The sequence below is a fragment of the Asterias amurensis genome, chromosome 2 (assembly GCF_032118995.1).
Source record: "Asterias amurensis chromosome 2, ASM3211899v1".
In the NCBI taxonomy this organism is placed as follows: Eukaryota; Metazoa; Echinodermata; class Asteroidea; order Forcipulatida; family Asteriidae; genus Asterias; species Asterias amurensis.
Window position 1 is genome coordinate 5,029,303 of NC_092649.1, and position 23,703 is coordinate 5,053,005.

Below are 23,703 nucleotides of genomic sequence, written 5' to 3' on the forward strand. Positions count from 1 at the left end.
CAAATTTCCACGTGATTTGCAGGATAAGCAAGCATCAGCTGAATACCAGTAACATTAACAAGCAAATTGTGCAACAAATGGAAATTAATTTGGTTGGTTATCCTGTTTTTATCAAGGATGATAAGCAAAAACAGGCTTTATGAAATTTGGCCCAGACCGTTAGTTCAGCCATAGAGCAAGGACCAGGTTCAGCATTGAGCAAGGGTTCCTAAACTCAAGACTCAATCGACGTTTTGGCATGTGCATAAACTTGTAATAAGAAGAGACATAAATTTTAGTCAATAGCATAATGTATAGGTGACGTTCTTGAATGAACGTAACCTAACTTCCTGTGTTAATCCTATAAATGAAATGTGACCCGTAGGCTCGGCATGCCTCTTGGGGTCTGCTTGATACCCCAACTGTTGTTATGATGCCTGATCCCACAGGAGTGTAGCGGGGTGCCGTGGACGAGAAGATTCAAGCTCTGCGTGTTCGTGTAAACAGCATGCAGAGTGTGGGTTTGAATATCGATTAGCTTCCCTGGGTCAACCCCGCGGTGCTCACTCAGGTGAGCCCCTGACAAGAGCTAAACAAACAATCACTCTCCCTATCGTGGTGACGGCATGCACCTGGGCCGGGCCAGCCCCAAGTTACCCACTCCACAAGCAGAGCACTTGGGGCTGACCCGGGTGAGCCCTGGAATGACGTCAAAGCTATTCGAACGCACCGGGGGCAGACCCGGGTCGACCCAGGGAACGAACGCATCCACTAATTGCTTCTCTCCACCATGGGTACTGTAGTGACGGCAGAGCATGGTTCTTGTGGTTGGTTTAGCTTAGTTTGTTACATATTTGGCAGCACAGGCTGTATACTCCCAAGGGGGAGCTGAGATGTTTTAGGAATGGCCCAGTGACCAGGGTAATAATGTTGGAAGCGTTATGAGACATGGAGTACAAAACGCTATATAAAAACCGGACGTACTATTATTAGCCTACCAGTAGAACATCCTCCGTCCACAAATCATGATCAGATACTAAACCAGTCCCATCAGTCCAACATAAAGGCCTACCAAGGGGTGGGGTGCATACATGCTTGGGTCATAAATCCTGAGAAAAGACATAGGTATTGACACATGTTTGAGACTAATTCTTTTATGTTTTCTGGGCCCAATAATTGTAGAACTTGACCAACACTATTATTCGGCTTTAGAAAGGAAATCGAGTTAAAAAGGTAATTTAGAGTGCGTTTCTTCTTCCATGCTCCTCTATCTAGTTGTAATCATAGTTGTCATTAAAATAATGCACCATGTCTGTCTAAAATACACTCCTGACACAGGAGATATTGCAGAAGCAAGTATAGGCCACACATGTTGACGTTTTAAAGTTTTCAAATGAGTTTTAGAGCTGTTATAAGAAGTGAATTATTTTTGTTTTGTGGGGGTGGGGGGGGGGTATTCTATAATGGTTGGCCAAAGTGTGAATCCGATAACAACATTGAATTTAATCCCCTACTCTTCAAACAGCTTTATGAATAAAGACCTTTCCCTTACTCTTCAAACAGCTTTATGAAGCTTTATAAAGAAGCTTTATGAAGCTTTATTAAAGACTCTGGTCGCAGCACCAAGTAAGAGAGGGGAGTCAAAATAACCTTAAATTAATTTTTGTACTAATTAAGATTCCAAATACCTTTTTTTTTTATTGGAACAAGGGACAAAGAATTTGTACAATTTCTTTCGCCGAATATATAACCAGTTTGGAACAAATATCAAATCTGAAATGCATAGTATTTCAGGTTCTTTACAATACTTTAAATTGAAAGAGTATATTTATTATGCTACATTTAGTTTAGATATCTTTTGTAACCTCAAAGCAGTAGGTCTGCATACGAAAAAGCCACATAATTGCTGCTTCCTTAACACCAAGAAATAATTGAGAATTAACTTATAAATATCTGTAAAATTTGTCTAAGATGTTTGGGAAAAAAACTTTAAGTAAACAGAAACTTTCCAGCTAAATGTTAACCACAGTAAACATAAACTATTTATAAAATAATAGGTAAAAATTAGACTTTTACTTGCAACTTCAATCCCATATCGTCGCAAATAGAATTTTCTATAAAATAAACAAACTCTCTAGTACTAAAGTACAGGTATAAAAATACTTTTTTAGTGTTTATAAACACAATATTTTACCAAGTCTTGGCTTCAAAAGTCTTACCCCCGACCTAATGGTGGCAGTAAACTAGCCACCCGCTCACTTGATGGACCAATCCATTTGTTTAAATATATCTACTTGCATATATTCTTTTAGCAATTTCTTTTCTTCTGGTCATTACTAGGGCACATTTATGCCCACCTACATACGTAGGGCCCACCTCATTACATGTAGGTTTCATCTCACGTCATCATGGCGCTCCTGTACAGTTGCGGGTGCATTATGGATGACATCCACAAAATTGGTCTACACATTTGCCAAGTTTCAAACTGTGTATCTTTGTGGGGTAGGCCTATTTCTTGAATCGAATAGGATCAATAATTCAAACAAGTCGACTTCTGAGGCTGATTCCCCCAATCAATGAATCGTTTAATTCATAACGCCCCACAATCCAACAGTCAGAGCTCATAGCAGAAGCGCCGATAAAAAAATGAAATTGAAGCAAAGTTTTGAAATTGGCTAATGAAGTAGATTGCCTGATGTTCCAATGCTTTGAACCAGCAAGCATTTAACTCAAACAAATATAGTTTGTTTTTTACAGATTTGAGGGGGGGGGGGTCGGTTAATTTGTAATAATCCCAAGATATAAATCAAACACTCCGAATGGACTCTTTGTAAACCACACACCAAGGTGATATTTTGTACTTGCTAACAGATTAGGAGCCAATTGTTCAGACAGAAAAAAACATTCACTTTATTGCAATTGATCTACCTTATCTTGAAAACTGCTCCAACTTATAAACAAATATGTAATTGATATAAAAGAATATTAATTTTGGTTTGACCTATATATACATGTACACCGGTGGGTTTTAGCACTGTATACTTGGTACTTTCCAGTGAAAACAAACCATAAGCATAATTATTGGGTTGGGTATGAACCCACAGCCATTGCAATTCAACAGCAGTGTCTTACCAATTAGACCACTGAGAATGGCCATTATCAAGAGGCAGGTTCCAGTAGGCCCTACATATAGTTTTCTCCCCTCAAGGGATCCTCCTACTTAACACACTCATCTCTAAAAATGTTATTCAAACACATCGCTAATATGTGATATTATGTAAAATTGCGAAAGAAAGAAAGCAAAAAACTGTCTAGAGGTTGGAATGATACAAAATAATTTTAACTTGTCAATTAGCATCACATCATATTTTAATACAGATACAAAATCTAAACAATTCATGAGATAACGTCATTAAACGTTTCAGGCAATGGCAGTCTGTCAACCACGTGAACTCCTTAGGAGGCAGGCAGCTAACATAGCACTCAATCAAATTAGAATCTTAACCCTACCACAGGCATACATGTACATGTACAGCTGGGGCCGATTTCACTAACGTCTATGTTTGCGATCATCGCTAACACACTTGCAAAACCGCCAATCCATCGCACTTTCAATTACGCTGATTTTGCGACCACTAACGAGTCATGACAAGATATCCATTGATGAGTATACTCATCGCAAAGTTTTACTGAAATCTATTTTTCAAAATCCATCGCCTAGTTGCGATGGATTTTGGATATAGCGAAAGATTTCTGGCGTTTGCGATGACCAAAACGCGTTGTGAAATCTGCCCCTGGCACTGCCTGGGTGACAAGATAACTCCAGTTCAATTGCCTTTCTTAAAGATGAAAAGGGTCACAACAGAGTCTCAAAGTCAAGACTTGGTGACTTTCCCACTTTTGTGAAACCGACTGCGGATAATTAGTTTCTAGACACATTCCATTTTCCCCGACTGTTTGCTGCTTCTTTCTCCACCCCCACAGTCTATAAGGCATTCTAGGAGTGAACGTGACACTAGGGTTGGAAGTTGAAGGGGGTAAAGAAGGCAGGTTGAGGTCACATTCTACAAGTTAGGGTTGGTCCACTTGTACGTTCCTGTAAAATGGAAGTTGTTCTTCTCTAGAAGCTGGTCTGCCTCTGGTGGTCCTCGGCTGAAATGATAAATAAACATCGTCAAAACAAAAGAAAGTAGTGAATAATTTGAGATTTCCTTACTCCCTTAAAGCCATTATACACTTTCGGAACAGAAACAAAACTAAAAGTTCACAGGTTTACAAATAACTGGCAGGGTTTACAGAAGGTAATGGTGAAAGACTTCTCTTGAAATATTATTCCATGAAATGCTTTACTTTTTGAGAAAACATGATAACAATTATCTCGATATCGAGAATTACGGATTTGTTATAAACACATGTAGTGACACGACGAAATGTGCAGAAACAAGGTTTGGTTTTCCCATTATTTTCTCCCGACTCCGATGACCGATTGAGCCTAAATTTTCACAGGTTTGTTATTTTATATATAGGTTGTGATACACAAAGTGTGGGCCCTTGGACAATACTGTTTACCGAAAGTGTCCAATGGCTTTAAACAAAAGAAATGCTATAAAACAGTTATAACTATGAATATAAATCAATCAATACCATCTCTTTGAAATGTATCTCCACCATACAAGGTTTCAAATTCCACTCATGTAAATGGTGTTACTGCAAACCTGACTAGATTGTATCTGCACCATGCACAGTTTCAAATCCTACTCATGTACATGGTGTTACTGCAAACCTATAGATTGTTTCTCCACCATGCAAAGTTTCAAATCTTACTCGTGTACATGGTGTTACTACAAACCTTACTAGATTGTATCTCCGCCATGCAAAGTTTCAAATCCTACTCATGTACAAGGTGTTATACTGCAAACCTTACTAGATTGTATCCACCATGCAAAGTTTCAAATCTTACTCATGTACATGGTGTTACCACAAACCTTACTAGATTGTATCTCCACCATGCAAAGTTTCACATCCTACTCATGTACATGGTGTTACTGCAAATCTTACTAAATTGTATCTCCACCATGCAAAGTTTCAAATCCTACTCATGTTCATGTAAATGATTCTTGGTTGCTAGGAATTCTATATTGGGCTGCGAAGGTGAGAGCTGGAGCATGATGGGGTGGGATTACAGGGGGCTGGGGGAGGGGGGGGGGGGAATGGATTTGATATTTGTTGTCACACTGACCTGCCGAAGACATAATCAATTGGTTTGGGTTTGTCATTCTCGATCTGATGAAGGACCGGTGTGAAGATGCGCCACGCCTCTTTCAGCTCGTCACTGAGAAGAGAAAATTGTTACGGATTAATTAAAAACATGTTCTTGTTAGTTGGCATGGCACCACTACAATACACCACAAGTCCGGTCACTACAAACATTACATTAGGAAAGAGATGTTTTTTTCACAAGACCTTTTAAAAAAAATCTTTCTTTCATTCAATTTGTTGATGTAGCACATCAAATATATTTAAACACAAGAAAAGTCGTGTTTACAAACAAAAATTCCCTGCAAGCCACTCCATTTCTCATCATTCGACCTACATATATAGGAGGCTTATTCTATATCCTAAGACCAATACACACCACAGTTCAGATACCAAATCCTTTAAAAATTATCACAGAGACATTTTGTTTTCTTAGGCATAAAATAATTTTATTTTAGCCATTCAAACAATATTGATCGTACATGTTTCAGAGTTGAAATGTCCTTGTCGAGGTACATATATTAAGGGCAACAGTTCTTTACATGACGCCTGGTGTTTAATAAAGGCAGGCTTCTGAGGGGAATCCAATGACCAATTCACACACCAAGTTTTAAGTTGACATTTCAGTCCTCACTGAGTTATAATTTGAATGCACCCACACACACACACCCACCCAAGCTTGTTTACGCCTGCAACTGCGGAACTCCTTTTGTCCCTCTCTCGTTTATGTATGCAATTTTTTGGCAACAGCTCCCATTGGTTTTGTACACGTTTTGCAACCGTGGACCTTTCCTGAACTAAACTGTGGACCCTTCTGATAGGTCCCCGGTTTGAATGTGTAAGCCTACTCAGACACACGAACAATGCACACAAGCCATACATGTACAACACCATAGCACACCATACACACTCGCAAGGACATGTCAGAAACAGCATGCTCCTTCGATGGCTTCGCCAACCGCGGGGCATAAACAAAAAAAACTAAAAATGCAGTACATATTAAAAATGGGCCAAGATTATGACAAGTTGGACCCATTCGGGCACCAGATGGCAGCAGGCACAACAGGGATATTTTTCAGAAAGAGATGAGCCCTCACCTTCGAACAAAGTGAATCTGACTTCCACAGAAGACGTCCAGGATGAGGCGTTCATAGGCATCCGGCATCTTGAGATCCTAGACAAAACAGTATCAGAGAAAAATGTCATATATGATAGAACAGCATGGAAGGGAACATTGCAAAATTAAACAGTACCTGATGGCTGGCATAACCTATTCATTATCTTACAGGTCAGTGCACACATGCCATTTCGTCATTAAATTATTCATGGGCGAAGATACTCCAAGCACAGTACAAAGGATTTATCAAGACAGACTTAACCCCTGGTTAAGGTGGATAATAATTGGTATTTAAACATAAAAATCAGAGGAGTATTACCTTATATCTAGCTCCATAAGTAAGATCCAACTCGGTCTCCTTAGGGGCGAACGACATCCCCGGAGATTTTGTCATCATTTTACAATATACAGCCTCGTTGGGCTGCACACGGATGACCAGCTCGTTGCGTTTACAGTCGCCAGAGAATATGTCCCCTGGGACATCCCTGAACTGGATTCGAACCTCTGCCTTACGTTCGTTGAGTGCTTTCCCACATTTCAGGATAAAAGGAACACCTGCGGTAATGAGTTAAGAATACAAACTCATTTATCCATTCAAAATTGCAAAGAAGTCAGCCACTTCAATCATTAGCAAGCTTTATACATGTAGTAACGCCATGGCACCAAAGATCCACGACAGAAAGTCAACTTGTGTATAAATAAAGATAACAATGAGGTGCCGGCCTTCCAGCAAAAGCTTTGTTTAAAAAATAAAAATCCTTTTTTCAAAATTGTGGGACAAAAGCAATTACTGAAAATCAATGAAAACCCTTTTTTTTTTTTTAAATACAAATAAAACCAAGACATATTCATAGTTGGCCAGGATTATTTGTTCGCATAAAAACTAACTTGGTAACAAACAATGGAGAGCTGTTGATGGTGTAAAACATTGTATATTCCTAGCTGAGGTGCTGATGTTTTAGAGAAGTGAGTAAAATTATTTTCACATTTACAACCTATTTACCAGTACTGGTATTTATGCAACTCCTCTGAAAAAATTGCTCTGTGATTTTCACTTTTTTTTCTCAAAAACTTTATGACTCATGAAGCTGAAACTGAAACTAATGAAGGTGAATTATCTAACACACATCTTTATCCACAGTGAAAAGATATATGTCATTACCAAAAACTTGATCTATAAATGGTACATTTTGGCCCAGATGCTGGTCATACCCTTCCCCTAAGACATGGCAAATTGTCACTACATTGGGCCTTACCGTCCCATCTCTCATTGTTGATTTTGAAGACTGCAGCAGCAAACGTTGGCGTGACAGAACCTCGAGGCACTGTGGGGTCATCCAGGTACCCCTCTTTACCTTCCCCTTCTCCCTTCGGGTTACCGATGTACTGTCCCAGGACCATCTCATTTAGCTTGAGGGGTGAAATACATTTACTCACTTTCACCTGCAAAAAGGGAGTAACATGAGACACCAGAGGGTAAAATGTGACATCAGAGGACAACATGTGACACCATAGGGTATTATGTGACACCAGTGGGTAAAATGTGACACATGACAGTAACATGAGGCACCAGAGGGTAACATAAAACACCATAGGGTAAAATGTGACAGAGGGCAACATGAGAAACCAGACGATAACATGTGAAATCAGGGGGTAATTTATGACACCTGGGGGTAACATAATGTAACACCAGGGGGTAACATGTAACATCAGAGGGTAACATGTGACTAATGAGAGTATTATAAACCAGAGGGTAGCATGAGACATCAGAGGGTAACATATGACACCGGAGGGTAACATGTGACATCAGGGGGTGACATGTAACAAACACTGGAGGGTAAAATGTGACATCAGGGGGTACCACGTAACACCAGAGAGTAACATTTGACTCCTGAGGGTATAAATGCTACAGTAGGTCTACCTTTTCATCTCGCATATCATCTGCAGCAGCGCTGGTTGGTTTCTCCATTGCAACCAATGTTAAGATCTGGAAGAGATGATTCTGCATCACATCCCTGAGTATACAAACAAAAAGGACCGGCTTAACCCAATTTGATTCTGATTTGTAATTGGAAATCAACATTTAAGAGAACTCGGGAGAGCCGAGTATACCGTGCTTAAAGACACTGGACACTATTGGTAATTACTCAAAATAATTGTTAGCAGAAAATCTTACTTGGTAACGAACATTTGAGAGCTGTTGATAGTATAAAACATTGTGCGAAACGGCTCCCTCTAAAGTAACGTAGTGTTTGAGAAAGAAGTAATTTCTCACAAAAATATAGGAATTGATTTCGAGACCTCAGCAAAATCAAGTCCGAATTTTCATAGCTTTGTTATTCTGTGTATATGTTGAGATAAACCAAGTGAGAAGACTGGTCTTTGACAATTACCAAAGGTATCCAGTGTCTTTGATACACATTGACATTAGGGTAAAACCAAATTATATTCTTTATCCCTGATGCCAAAATTATTGCGGTACCCACTGCTTACACATACATGTACACCAGGCCAGCTTGGTTGTCTAGTGGCAAGACATCTGCTCTGGGTAACATTATGGTCTTTGGTTCAAATCCCAGCTGAGTGTTTTGCATTAATTAGTTATCATTGGTCCATGTTAATCCCCACACACTTTCTGCTGGATAGCTTTGGTTAATTTGGCCTAAACAGGTTACCTGACACTGTTCCAAGTATTTTATATACTAGTGCCCCAGAGAAAAGTAAATAATATCACATTAATTAATAATGGTTTATTTCATTTGAATAAAAAAAAATAAAAAAAAGGTTAACACCATTCAAATTAATACAATCATTCAAAAAATCAAATTAAGCAATATAGTTTCTACGTTTTTATTTTGTTGTCAATTTTGTTCATGTGTGTAGATATCTCATCCATAATTTACAAACAACAAGTTTTTACCTGATGATGCCAAATTGATCGAAGTAACCTCCACGGCCCCCCGTTCCAATCGGTTCCTTGAACGTAATCACCACGCTAGCGATACTGTCACGATTCCACACTGGCCCAAACAACCGGTTCCCAAATCTTTACAGAGTGACGGAGAAAAATGTAAAAATAACACAAAGTGAATAATAAGGCTGTGTCGGAATTACGTGACTTTAGCTAGCTATGGCTTCCCTACATATTGCACTGGCGTACTAACACTAGTGAGGCACTCAGCCCAATAGACCCTTCCCATGAAATATGCTCATTACATTCACGTATGCATACAGTCCCTGTTGGTTGGCAAACTCCAAAGAGCTGTGCTCTAAGCAGACGCGCAGTCGCGTCTGCGTCACGCATCCATTAGCCATGTACAAAACAGCGCAATGTTCCCTCATTTTGCAATCCAAAACGTTAGTGCGCACGCGCTATGTGCAATTTACATATTTCATGGGAAGTGTCTATTGCGTGCCTCTGCTTACATTGGATTAATGTGCTTTAGGCCCCTTAAAATGTTGTGTATACATGTAACAGATACAGTAAGCACAGAATTTTGCAGTACGCAGAGCCATGACTTTGAGCCCTGATGGGCAAAATAAGGGAACACTACGCCGACAGGTTTGTGCCTTCGCCCTAGTTGCCCACAGTGGGAAAGTGAGATGAGATAACCCGTTGGTAAAAAACCCATCAGGGTTGAATTTTTACAGTGATAAGATACTAGTAAAAGGTCATTATGGGGCTTTTTAGTAAAACTACAGGGTGTAGATGTAAAACTAAATCGGTAAAATTTTGTTAGGCTCAATGGACCTTTTCGCCAGACGTTTTTTAACAATGGTCATCAAATATGAACTTTTTATCAGTCATGTATAGCTAACAGATCTGCGTAATAATTGATGTTGCTTTCCAATGTCTATTCTGGATTTTCATTGCGCATACAATCAAAACTTGTTACAACGAGCACTGTGTGAAAGAAGCTCAGTGCATTCTAATTCCCCAAATCTCATTTCTGCTTTGTGTTTTCTTGTTTTCTTGCTTTCCTCTTTATAACAATAATTTTGTTATTCAGAGGTTATTTGGCTAGTCCAAGCAATCTTGTTACAACAAGAGTTGACTGATTAACCAGTACCTGTCTTAAAAAATAGCAAACCTACAACATAAATTTGTTTCTTAAACAAATTTTTGCACTGCATGTTTTGTTTTTTATTCTTTTGGACCGAGGGATGCACTACTAAACTGTTATGCATTTGAGCGTTGAATCCTTCCAAAAATTTTACATGGGATCAGGCACACCTCATGTTGAGTTTTGTTTAAGAGCGAGGTAGGGTCCTACACATGTAGTAAATCACTTCAGGGAGTTTGAGCACTCTGCAGCCAACACATGATTTATATCTTCGTGGCCGAGAAGTCGTGGCCCAGAAGTCTAGCTCACCGGACCCAAGCTCTGGTGCTGTCAGCAGCAAAGGGTGGGTTCGATACCCGGTCATGGTACATGTACTTGCCCCCTTGAGCGAGGCACTTAACCCTAACTGCTTTGTGAACATTTAAAAAGGTAGTGCATTCTGCTCAGCGAGCCCAAATCAGTTAAGTGTAGCCATCACCTTGAAGTGGCTGTCCAGCCTTGTGATGTTAGGCAATTTCTTATAACAAAAAATACATCAATCAGATCAAATCTACGATTCCACTCAGCAAAGCCTCAAGTCTGAGCCTTTTTTAAGGGTAGTGTTTTGGCTCCCGTTCACCTACCTTAGAATCATGATATTCTGCACCATCTCCTTTCCTAAGTAGTGATCGATACGATACAGCTGATCCTCTGTGAACAGTGCCCCAAGGTGATTTGATAACTCGTTAGAAGACTGTAAGTCACGACCAAAAGGCTTCTCGACAATCACTCGGGACCAGCCCCTGGATATGGTAGGAAATGTGATAGTCTGGTAAGATTGATTTTTCTCTTCTCTTAAGAGGGTTAATACCGAGTGTCATGGCTAAGAGCATCAAATTCAAGTTCTGGTGCTAAGTCACCAGAGTGTGGGTTTGAATCCCGGTTGTGACACTTGTGTCCTTGAGCAAGATACTTTACTATAAATGCTTCTCTTTACCCAGGGGTATTAATGGGTACCTGCGAGGGTAGAGGTTGATATTGTGAATGAAAAAGCCTTTGGAGTGATATTAACTGTTGCCCAGATTAGTCTTATTGTCATTTCATTCTGCATTAAAGCCATTGGACACTTTTGGTAAACAGTATTGTCCAAGGCCCACACTTCATGTATCACAACTTATATAAAATAACAAACCTGTGAAATTTTAGGCTCAATTGGTCATCTGAGTCTGGAGAAAATAACGGCAAAACCCACCCTTGTTTCCGCACGTTTCGCCGTGTCATGACAGTGTTTAAAATAAATCAGTAATTCTCTGTATCGTGAATTTATATTGTTTTAATGTTTTCTCAAAAAGTAAAGCATTTCATGGATTAGTATTCAAGAGAAGTCTTTCACCATTACCTTCTGTAAACCCTGTAAGTTATTTGTAGATCTGTGAACTTTTAATTTTTGTTCTGTTCCGAAAGTGTTCAATGTCTTTAAAATCAACCATGTACATGATGTAGACAAAAATTACATAACAATGAAACTGATTAAAATCCAAGGATAACCCCAAAAAGCTGATTGAAAAACAGCTTATTTCCATCAGGGTCCTTTAAAAGTACAAAGACAAACAATTCTCTTTAGACCAACCCATTTTTGGTAAGTTGCATAGTCCTGTACCTAGTTGCCATCACTAGGAAGCATATTTATTTACAGACGCCATACACGTACATGTACATGTTGACTTCAAGCTTTAGCTTCGCCCTTTTTGCGTTTTATAGAGTTGCATCAATATATAACCCACGGTCATAGATGCCACTGATGCGTTACAAAAACAAATGCTGGCCATACCAGTAATGGCCACCAAAACAAAGAGTGAACGTAGTTTTGTCAATTTGCTGCACCTCATTATGTAACAATTTTGTCTTTTGAAACTTTGCATGGTGGAAATACGATATAGAAAGGTTTGCGGTAACACCATGTAATGACTTTCTCTAATGAGTTTGGGGTGGTTCTAAAAAGAACCGTTGGTTTCAACTGAACGTTTCGATCAGTATACTCCGATCGTCTTCTGGAGAAAGCTGCAAAACAGGTTGTGAAACAAGCTTTCTCTAGAAGACGATAAGAGCATACTGATCAAAACGTTGAGTTGAAACCAACGGTTCTTTTCAAAATCTTTGTCTAAACATCAAACAAGCTATCACGGTCTCAACTTTCAAGAGTCTTCTCTATACATTTCTGTTCAATTCATCCTGTATGAAAGTGCTATTACTCATCGGTGTGTGGTTTGGTAAAAATGGAGCAAGAAAACAAGATAAACTGGTAAAATGAAACGGGTTGTGAAACAAGCATCAAAAATCCTAGGGTTAGACATCGATCTTGATGAAACTTGTAAAGATGAGGTTCGATCTAAAGCAGAGGCAATCGAATGTAACACTAACCATCCATTAAAAAAATTCTTCATCAAACTAAGAAGTGGTAGTAGATTGCAGTCACTTTGATGCAAAACAAACAGGTACTTCAACTCCTTCAACCATACTCTGTCCATCTTCTCAATGAATGATCAGCCTCAGGCATTTAACTACTTCGTTTACTTTCTGCTTAGATGATGTTCAGTGGGTTTCAGTATGATTCTATTGTGGTATATTATGTAGTTTTCTGATTAATAATATTATTTATTTCCTGTAGTTTATTTATGATTGTGTGTTATAAATTTTTCCTGTATTGCATGTATGCAAAATGAATTTCCTCCATGGTAGGACCAATAAAAATTGAATTGAATTGAATTGTATGTTGATTTCAATTGTTTATCTCACTCAGTACATACTTTCTTCTGAAGGAATTAGGCGGCATACGTTTTCACATGTCGGGCCATCTCTTTGGAACAGCGTCTCACTTCAACTCAGAAAAGTAAAAACTTGTTCCAAATTCAAAACTTATCTAAAAACATATCTATTTCGGAAACAATAGCCTTCAAACTTCTGGTTGTCTTGTGTCAGTGTGTATTAGCAGAGTTCTTGTTTTAAGCGCCAGGAGTGTCATCATTGACAGACATGGCCCACTAGAAATGTTCAACATTCTTATATAAATAAAGTTCTTATTTTATTAATATTATAATAAAACATAGGTTCACAATCAGTCCGAAATGGATCATAAGTAGGTACAATCGTCTTTCAAGCTGGCTTACTTTGGTGCCATGCAGTGCGTCTTAATATGTTTGGTCACATCCTTGAACACGCTCGGTGGTAGAGCAAGATAGAAAACTCTGTTTGCTCTCTCATCTTTCTCCAATCCAGTCAACACCTCGTTGAGATGTTCAAAGGCCGAGTCATCTGTGTAGGAGCCCTTGACGTAGCGGTTGGCCGCAAAAAAGGTATCAAGTTTTTCCTCTTCACCAGGTTTCAACTAGGATAACAATAAGAATTACAAGTAAAGTGATTTTTTAAAATACCATTGCGGGCGAAAGGATACAAATTAGACAACATGATCACAAAATTGTTGTTTTCATAGCTTTATAGCCTAAAGTGTTCACAAGGTTAACCATGCAAATAAAGATCTTAAAAAGTAAAACAAAAATATGTTTATTTTTCCCTTTTTTTTCTTCTCCAAATTAAACTGTCCATAACTTAATAATGCATTGGGTGGCAGTTGACTCATTTTCACTTAGCGGGTCACACTAATAGTTTATTCTTATTGATACATGTCATATTATTTCTATCAAATCGCACAATAATACACATTTTGAAACCTGGACTGTTCCATTCTATTTCATTCGGACGAATAGGTGGGAGCGATCATTTTGAAAACCAATATAGGATTCCTAAATCAAATTTTTGAGGCGTCTTGAGTTGCGGTAGTAGACACGTGGCAAAATATGTATGATGGGTGATTACTGTATGTGTTCAACCCAGGGATGTGAAAGGCTGCAAAGCGCAAAAAGCTTGCGAGCTTGAATACTTGAGAAAATGCAGCCCAATTATTAACATTTATCTTAAGTTTAAAAGGCCCTTCTCTGTAATCTGGGGCGTTATTATTTGTTTGTATCTCAATTTCTTTTAGAATTTGAACTTAACAAAAAAAATACATAAATATATTTTTTTTTGGAACAAAAAAAAAAGAATTCCGTTTTACAATGGAGGACTTACATCTCTGTCAACCAATCAAATAACAAGGATCTATGTAAGCGGTACAGTATGTACGTACCTTCAGGAAAGGTTTGGCTCTGCTTTTGATGTCCGAGATAGCCAGAACCGATCTGGCAAAGCCGACAAACAGAGTCCGTTTTGGAAGGAGCCCGTCCTTGTACAGCCACCTATAAGACACAGGACAAGGAAACACTATTACATCAGACCTAGAACGGTCTCCATTCCTCCAGTGATATTATCTCTAGCAGTCCCCAATGGACCCTTCCCATGAAATATGCTAATTACATTCACGCATGCGTACAGACCCTGTTGGTTGGCAAACGCCATAGAGTTGTGCACTAAGCAGATGCACAGTTGCGTCTGCGTCACGCACCCATTAGCTGTGTACAAAACAACACGATGTTCCCTCATTTTGCCAACAAAAACGTTAGTGCGCACGCGCTGGGTGCAATTTACATATTTCATGGGAAGGGTCTATTAGAAAAGATCATGGGGGATCAGGCATTTGCTGCCGCCGCCCTTACTTGTAGAACAAACTTCCCAACTCAGTAAAGACTTGTGGGACTGTTGATAGTTTCAAGACCAAATTGAAAACACACCTTATGACATTTTAAGAACTTTTCTTCTAATTAGCGCCTTGAGCACCCCTTGTGGGTGGATATGTTTTTGCGCATTAAAATTTCTTTAATAATAGATGTTAAATTTGCATCAAAGAATATTCATTTTGGATTTTACCCATTTACATGTACGTCTATATCAGTTAGCACTTTATACTCGGTACGTACTCGAGTTCTGTGAAAAAATCACAGGCATGTTACTCGGGTGGAAATTGAACCCATGACCTTTGCATTTCTAGAGCAGTATCATTCCAACTAAAAATGTCTTTATTACCATTATTATTTACATACTGTGGATTGATGAAGGAGATTCCCCATGGTTAAAATTATCCATAAAATGAGCTCGCCACACAATGATAGTTGTCCCAAGCTCTTAATTTTGCTTCCTCCTAAAAAAGTACCTACCACAACGTCGGGTAAATTTTCTTCTTCGCAAGATCACCCTGAAAAACAAATTGAAAATGAAGTTTGTTTATACAACAATGATATGTTGCACCCAAGGTTCTACAGATAACTCACTGTCCCAAAGAATCATAGATTGCAAAGATTATGGTTATCGACCGCCATATTTGATAAACAATAGAAAAATGCACGCGTGTATACGCTGCGCACAACTCTCAGCCGGCGATAGCCTTACACGCGTGCACATTTCATCAGTTTTAGCATGTAAAACCAGTTATGGTTATAAAAAAAATTTTTGCCTAAGACAAAAAATGATTTTTGTGACTTGTTTTATACTCATTTCTCAAACATTACAGCACCTTGGCAAGTATTATTAAAAGGGAAGCTTTCTACTATCACTATCTTCAAAAAGTACTCAAACCATGGCCCAGTGACAAGGGGTAGTAGAGTTGGCAGCGCTTTGAGATGCCCTTTGAGTGTAGAAAGCGATATATTAGGCCAAAATAAAAAAATATACAAGTTGATCGTCCCCACCCCATCCTTTTTTGGGGCCCGCCCTTTTTTTTTTATACTATTTCTGATTTTTGATTTTTCGTTAAAAAAAATACACCCCTTGAAAAGGACTGGCCTCGGGGCTTTTCCCGAATCTAATTCAATGCTCTCGAACACGTGTAACCGTCTGTTTCATAAAACAAAACTAGTGAATGCCTACCAGCAAATCTTTTTAGTGTAATAACCCGACCATATTAACCCGGGTCCTCAAGCAACAAATAGATATAAAATAAGTTTGCGGTGATTTGAAATACTTAGCGGCCATCTTGGGAAAAAAATTAGAATAAACAATAACAAGGCCCTCATTCTCCTCATTTTGGAAAAATCCGGACGATCAACTGGTATTTTTTGTTATTTGGCCTTAAAATAGATTATTAATATGATATAACGAATATTACTACTCACTGAGGCACCAAGGATGATGAAGATATGGAGATCATCACCACACTTTTCATTCATCGTCCCCTGGATGATGCTCAAGCCCTCCTGGCGACTCTGAAGATTGAGGAGAGAAACAAAGGTTTTAAAACACAAAGATTGTGATGTGCACAACATTGTTAAAAAAAACACATTACTGTTCACAGCTTGGCACTGTTTAAAGATTGTCATGGGGAAAAAGTTTCTTGAAATGCTTCTATAGTTGTTTTAAAAACGAGTTAAACTATAATTTGGTCTTGCACCTGATGTTTAAAAATAGTTTAATAAAAACAATTACGGGATTTTCTGTAACTGTTTTTTCGTGTGTGACTCTGATGACCGACTGACCCTGAAGGCAAAGCTTAACTTTTTTTACCGTTCAATTTGTTTAATCCTTTATTGTGCTAAGTAATATATTTATTATTTGGTTAAAGACACTGGACACTATTGGTTATTGTCAAAGACCAGTCTTCTCACTTGGTGTATCTCAACATATATGCACAATTTAACAAACCTGTGAAATTGTGAGCTCAATTACATGTAGTCGTCGAAGTTGCGAGAGAATTATGGAAGAAAAAGCGCACTTGTTGCACAAGTTCTGCGCTTTCAGATGCTTCATTTGGAAACCTTGACATCTAATTTTTAGTTCTCAAAATCAAATTCAAATATTTTAGTGAGAAATAACTTCTTTCTTAAAAACTAGTCACTTCAGAGGGAGCTGTTTCTCACAATGCTTAATACTATCAACAGCTCGCTGCTTGTTACCACTGACTAAGTTTTTATGCGAACAATTGTTTTGAGTAGCAATAGTGTCCAGTGCCTTTAAGGTTCATTCATACCAGGCCATGCTGCATGTCATCATGCAAATCTTTTAGTGTTAACGTTACTCTACCTTGCTACGCTACCATCCACAAACCTCCAAAGTTCATGTACATGTAAACAACCCTCGTTCTGTAGCTGAACAAACTTGCATTGAATAGTAAACAGGGCCAACCTTCATGGCTCTCCTTATACCCTTACTGTAAGCAAAGAATCAACGCTTGCGGAAGCAGGGAATTCTGTGCTTACGTCAAGCGTATTTCACGGGTTAGCGGGGGATTTTGGCTTACAAGCATGTGTGTACTTGAAGTTACTAGGTATTTCTACGCTCTCCAGCAAGCGCAGAATTTGGCATTAACTCGTAAAATACGCTTGATGTAAGCGCAGATATCCCTGCTTCTGCATGCGCCATTCTTTGCTTGACTCAAGCAGAGAAATGAAAATGGGCCTTTTGTTATCATCTTAACAGGGATAAATAAATGAAAGCGAACAGTTTTATGCGCATGGTGGACACGACAGGTTAGTCGACATACTCTGTGGTACAATACATGCATGACATCTATTCCTATGTACCTACAAGGACAACACATGCCTACAAGCAAAGCGTCATGATTGCTTTGCACAGAGTACACACGTGCACATTGTTACATTCACATTAGTGTTTATTCTACCTATCCCCAACCCATCAAACTCCACCTTCACATTTTGAATGGCTATCATCGAATAAAATTGATCTTAAGTTCTACTGATAACATTAACACATCCATCATGCATGAGGTGAACATACCAAACTACACAAGTCAAAATACAGTAGCCTACGTGTACTGCGTGAAATAGCATCACGATTGACACAGGATAACTAAAGAGTAAATCGTCTATAATACTATACATGTAGTTACACTAGTCTTACAGAAAATGTAGGCAGGATTACTGAAGACTTGAGAGAGTTTCACAACATCCACAATGAAGAGAGAGAGTAGAGAGAGTTGAACATAAAACTACATATAATTCCACTCGTACGCGTCACAGGAAAAGTTACAGAGTAGACTGCATTCATGCATCAATGTTCACGGTAACTGGAGGTGGTACAACTTAACTTGCAAATAATTCCACAAAGGCACGTGTCCTCATGAAGTTGAAGACTGGAGAGAGTGTGTGAACAACATCACCAAAATGTCTCCCTTCTCACAAGGTGTACGTCCCAGTGACAAAGAGTAGTTAATTTTTACACTAAGCGTCTCAACCAATCCACTATAATTCTACTGGTCTTCTGGGAGAAATGATTGTGTAATTATGAATGTTAAAACAATTTCTACTGCATGTAAGAGTCCTCTGCTCTTGTGCCGCTGTGCTATAACCCACTGCAGTCTTGGTGGATACCCATTCCCCCCGAGAGGTTTTTATACACCATCACTAGGTCCTGTTTATGTCATAGGGTATTCACCTAAACTCAAGTAACCACACAGCTAGCTACTCAGGGACCGCCTACAGATTTAAGGATCCTGTCTGCCACTTAACCAAGGTGTCCTCAGCAATAAAAACCACATGTGTCCGGAGTGCAAAGTGTTTCTGTTCTTCAATCAATCACAGAAGTCCTTTCTCTACTATTCCATGAATTGAAATGCATACTCATTCAGCGTGGTGAATACATGCTGAACAATTCCCCTAAGTGCTCTAAATACAACATCTTTTAATCATATTGATTCCATTAAAGTGCAAGAAAATAAAAAGGGGGATGCAATATTTACCTCGTTAATTTGCGCTTAAAATTTGTACCAGTTCACTGTGCACACAAAAAAATTGAACCTGTGAACTGTACACAATAAAAAAAAAATGGCTTTATAAGTTTCCACATGATAATTTAAGTTTAGACGAGATTTGACCGAAACGCATCTTTTTTTATCTTGAATCTCAGTGGATAATTGTGACACAAAATGTAAAAGCTCTCTTACCACGAATCTGCAGTATCTTGCTCACCAGAAAGCTACATGTAGAATGTATGGCTAGGCCTACAATGTCGCTATTTTTGCAAACTTATACTAGGGCCTATATTCTGCTGGTATGCAGAGCCATCAAACTGAATCTTTGAAATTTAAAGGCACTGGACACCTTTGGTAGATGTCAAAGATCAGTTTTCTCATCCCAACATATGCATAAAATAAAAAATCTGTAAAAATTTGGCCTCATTTGGTCATTGAAAATGCAGGAGAACAACAAAAGAAAGAAAACACCCTTGTAAGTTGTTGTAAAGTGCTTTCAGATGCATAATAAAAGGCTGCACGCCAGAAGTCTTTTATTAATTGAGTGCGAGTTTATCTCTTTCTCAAAAACTACATTACTTCAGAGGGACCCGTTTCTCACAATGTTTAATACTATCAACAGCTCTCCATTGCTCATAACCAAGTAAGTTTTTATGCCAACATTTAACAATATTAATTTGAGTAAAAATTATCAATAGCGTCCAGTGCCTTTAAGCGCCATGGCAAAAGGCATTTCCTATTGGTGATATTCAAGGACAGACTGAATTAAAAAGGGCAGACAGCAATGTGCAAATGAGACCTTCCCCCACCTGCCAGAACATCAGAGAGTACATCAGAGAGTACAGTGTGAAATAGATCGCTCGATTGATAATTTACTTCCAGCATGTCCAAGGGCAACAAAATGACTAAATTCAAAAACATTAATAACGAGTACTTCAAGTCCCACCCGAGTAACATGCCTGTGATGTTTGTTCACAGGACTCGGGAAAGTACTGAGTATACAGTGCTAACAAACATCGGTGTATGGGTAAAAACCAAAATTAATATAACATTATCCATCGGGGAATACAAAGTACAATCTTGAACAGCCAATTGAGATTCTGGAGAGTTACTGTTTCCATAGGGGTCGTTTAACAAAATGAATTAATAAGGTCTACCTGTTTTCAAAAATCCAGCAATTTGGGCTCTTTTCTTTTTTGTAATTTTGAATAGTTGTTTTCCTTCTTTTTACCAACGTGGTAAAAAAAATATCACTACCGATTACTGAACAAGGTTTTATTTATTTTAAATTATTTTAAAAGTGTGTAACAACTATGCTGGGAATAAAAACTGGGTGTCCAAATTATATGACAGATAAAACAGGGTGTCCAAATTTGAAACAGAATGTCCAAAAGACACTCCTATGGCTAACACCATAGAGCAAGGAACACTAATAAGCTACTATGAATTAGAATTAGAATTAGAATGATTTATTCAGCCAACGTTAAAAAGTTAAAAACCTAAAACATCGGAAATTGTAGTGTACCTCAAGCTCTCTAGATTAACAACCACAAAATACATTTAAAAACATTGCGAAGAAAATACTAAAATAAAATTAGATACAAATATAAGCTACAAAAAGCAGAAAACAAACTAGTTATCATTAAAAGCACGAGTGTGAGGATAAAAACTATCTATGAACCGCTTACTACCTTTAAAATGCTTAAGACGACGGTTAGAAGGGAGAAATTGGAAATAATCAGCTGCTGGGTGGAACTCGTCCTGCATTATAGACCTAGTGCGTTTACACATTCTGTCACTATAGATTGATTCAAGTGATGGCAGGCTAGCACCGATAATCCTCTCTGCAGATCGTACAACAGAATTTAGCTTGCGAAGATCACTGGCAGAAACACGACCAAACCAAACAATGATGGATGAACAAAGGATGCTTTCAATTATAGCCCGGTAAAAATTTACTAAAATACACTTACGAACACCAAATGAGTTCAGTTTACGTAAAAAGAATAAACGTTGACGGGCCTTTTTCAGAATTTCATGGCAATTAATGTTCCAAGTAAGGTCATTGGCAATGTACGTACCGAGTAGTTTAAAACTACCAACTTGTTCTACAACGTTGTCATGGATATAAACAGGCTCTTTAATGTTGTTATGTTTCCTACGGAAGTCCACAATCAACTCTTTTGTTTTGTCTACATTTAACATGAGATTGTTTTCCTCGCACCATTTAACAACAGAAGTAATCTGAGCACGATAAGCACTTTCATCGTCATTTTGAATTAAACCAATTAGACTAGTATCATCTGCAAACTTAACAACAAGCGAATTGGGGTTGGTCGCTTTACAATCATGAGTATACAATGAATATAAAAGTGGTGACAGGACACAACCTTGCGGAGTACCAGTATTTAACACAAGAGAATGTGAAGTGCAACTACCAATTCTTACAACCTGACGACGTTCCAATAAAAAGTCTAGAATCCAATTAGAAATTGAAACAGGGAGCTCGAGGTCATTGATAAGTTTAAAATGCAATTTACATGGTACAATTGTGTTAAAAGCAGAACTATAATAATAAAAAGATATAAAAAGCTGTCAATAGACTTAAAGGGTCAAGTGCTACATGTAAGTAAATAGAAACCTGCCATTCCTTTAATTTTAGACAGATCCTGAGCAGTCCTGTGGTGGAGTAAGGAACCCTTCTTTTTTGGTCATCAACAAAATTATTGTAAGTTCCTGCTCAAAGTCCGTGTTTCCTGAAATTAGGGGTCAGGAGGATACTCTGTTTGTCTGTGCTGGCCTGCGACATGTTTGTTTAGCCGGATATATAGGTTTTCATTTCCTGATAACACACCTGATATCAAGACAGGCAAATTTACCGATTATAATTTTAATCTTGGATAATCTGACAAAGAAAATGTCTGGAAACTGTTGTTATTATTATTGTTTGCAAGATTCCCTCCACTGAGCTGGTTCGTGCAGAGGTGCAGAGAGGAGGCAAGTTTCAACAACAAAAACATGCACGAACGTAAAATAAAATAAATTCCCATAATAGGCCTACTATATTTTTAAAGTGAAGTTTAAATTGGTTTGCAGAAACACCATGTGTGTATCTGCTTGCCAGGTAGATTTCATTCTCTTCAGAACTTGTCTTGGTTTATATTTTACAACTGCGAAGTGGATTTTTTGAATTAGGGAGACTCCTCAAATCTGAAAACTACTACTATATGTGAGCTGAAGGTAGAAAATCGGCCAGGAGTATTACTTGAGCTTTAGTGGATCGCCGGGACTTACTCATTATTAACTTCACCAACGTGAAGTTCTTAATTAGTCTAAACGTTTCGACTAGCTTGCTCAAGAAAAGACAGGACTTTGTATAAGCCTGGAGGAAGGATAAGTCTTGGGAATACTACTGTACATCTATTTCCTGCCTACATAACGCCGCTCAAATAATTGTCAAAGCCAGAGAATTCGACCAAAATTTGCTTACCATAAGATGCTTACATTGGTTCCCCATTGCCTTCAAGGATCACCTTCAAGATCTTAAATGCCAAACCAAGCCTCGAAATAACCCATGGCACCCACAGCAATTGCCGTGGTGCACTTCGCAAAGTTCAAATCTAAAATTAAGTAGGATTTCAAACTTTGCATGGTGGGAATACGATGGACAAGTTTGTGGTAACACCATGTTACAAACATTACAAATTTTCTTCATAGAATGCCCCTTACACGTACAAGAGGAAAGTTCAAGGCCTGCCACACCTCATCTGCTCTTGGTAGTTTTTCTTAAAAAGCTACTTGGGCAGAACGATTTAAATGGAAATGCTATCTTAACCAAGTTTGTAATGCATTTGCTCATTCAACATTTAAATGTAATTTTCCGCACATATCAATTAAAAAATCAGGCCCCAACCTCAAGGTTTTGAAATAACTACAAACACTTTGACCATTAAGGCTGCGCGTCAAACTTACAATGCTTTGACGTCATCTCTGGGAGTTTGGGTTGTTATACGTCAACGCTGCACTACAAAGCGGCTAAACGTATTGGAGCTACCAACTATGATGTAACACGAGTGGTTAGGTAATGGAGCTTTTTGCAAATCTTTTAGAAAAACGCTGGATAAGGGTATTCGATTTCCTTATTGATTGAAAACATTTTAAATGAAATTCAGCAAAGTTCACGACTTGACATTTTCAATCAAGCAGGTTTTTAATTTCTTTTTTTAGTAATACACTATAGTGTTGAACCTGAACCTTTTATCATTTTATTTTTATCCTAAGACCGCAGGTGGCATTATACGTTATCAATTCGATTACCATACATAAACTGTGTGACAACTTTTTCATTTCTTGAGCGATAAATTGCATTAAAAATAAATATTGGCACTCGGAGAGCAAAATCAGAATCTTGGGGTGAAAATAATAACCAGGCTGACCTTTGAAGGAAATTAATCAACATGGCCAAGTCACACTGCAGTCATACTGAAAATGATAACGATCAAGTCGCAAAGAGAACGCATTCAATTGGTTGAAATGCTTCGCGCAGAATATTCCCACGCTCATTCAACCAATCCAGGGCGTGTGTTGTTAACATTCTCGTTATCGAGACCTGTGTG

The 23,703-nt window shown here is 38.4% G+C and overlaps 1 protein-coding gene across 3 annotated transcripts in view; it reads right to left on the minus strand.

Annotated features, from left to right (window-relative positions):
• Positions 1-1,589: 1,589 nt before the first annotated feature.
• The window catches only part of LOC139954152 (glucose-6-phosphate 1-dehydrogenase-like), a 29,246-nt gene continuing 7,132 nt past the window's right edge, over positions 1,590-23,703 (minus strand). The window contains exons 1-13 of one of the 3 annotated variants that reach the window (XM_071953844.1): positions 18,238-18,667; positions 16,497-16,586; positions 15,543-15,580; positions 14,579-14,687; positions 13,563-13,780; positions 11,040-11,198; positions 9,273-9,398; positions 8,274-8,367; positions 7,609-7,795; positions 6,672-6,907; positions 6,333-6,409; positions 5,219-5,311; positions 1,592-4,131 (exon numbers count right to left, since the gene is read on the minus strand). In XM_071953844.1, coding sequence (XP_071809945.1) covers positions 4,044-4,131; positions 5,219-5,311; positions 6,333-6,409; positions 6,672-6,907; positions 7,609-7,795; positions 8,274-8,367; positions 9,273-9,398; positions 11,040-11,198; positions 13,563-13,780; positions 14,579-14,687; positions 15,543-15,580; positions 16,497-16,550 — 1,479 coding nt within the window. In that variant the 5' untranslated portion in view covers positions 16,551-16,586; positions 18,238-18,667 and the 3' untranslated portion in view covers positions 1,592-4,043. Of the gene's footprint in view, positions 4,132-5,218; positions 5,312-6,332; positions 6,410-6,671; positions 6,908-7,608; positions 7,796-8,273; positions 8,368-9,272; positions 9,399-11,039; positions 11,199-13,562; positions 13,781-14,578; positions 14,688-15,542; positions 15,581-16,496; positions 16,587-18,237; positions 18,668-23,703 lie in introns of those variants that run through there. The other 2 variants (XM_071953842.1, XM_071953843.1) reach the window with 2 other exon arrangements.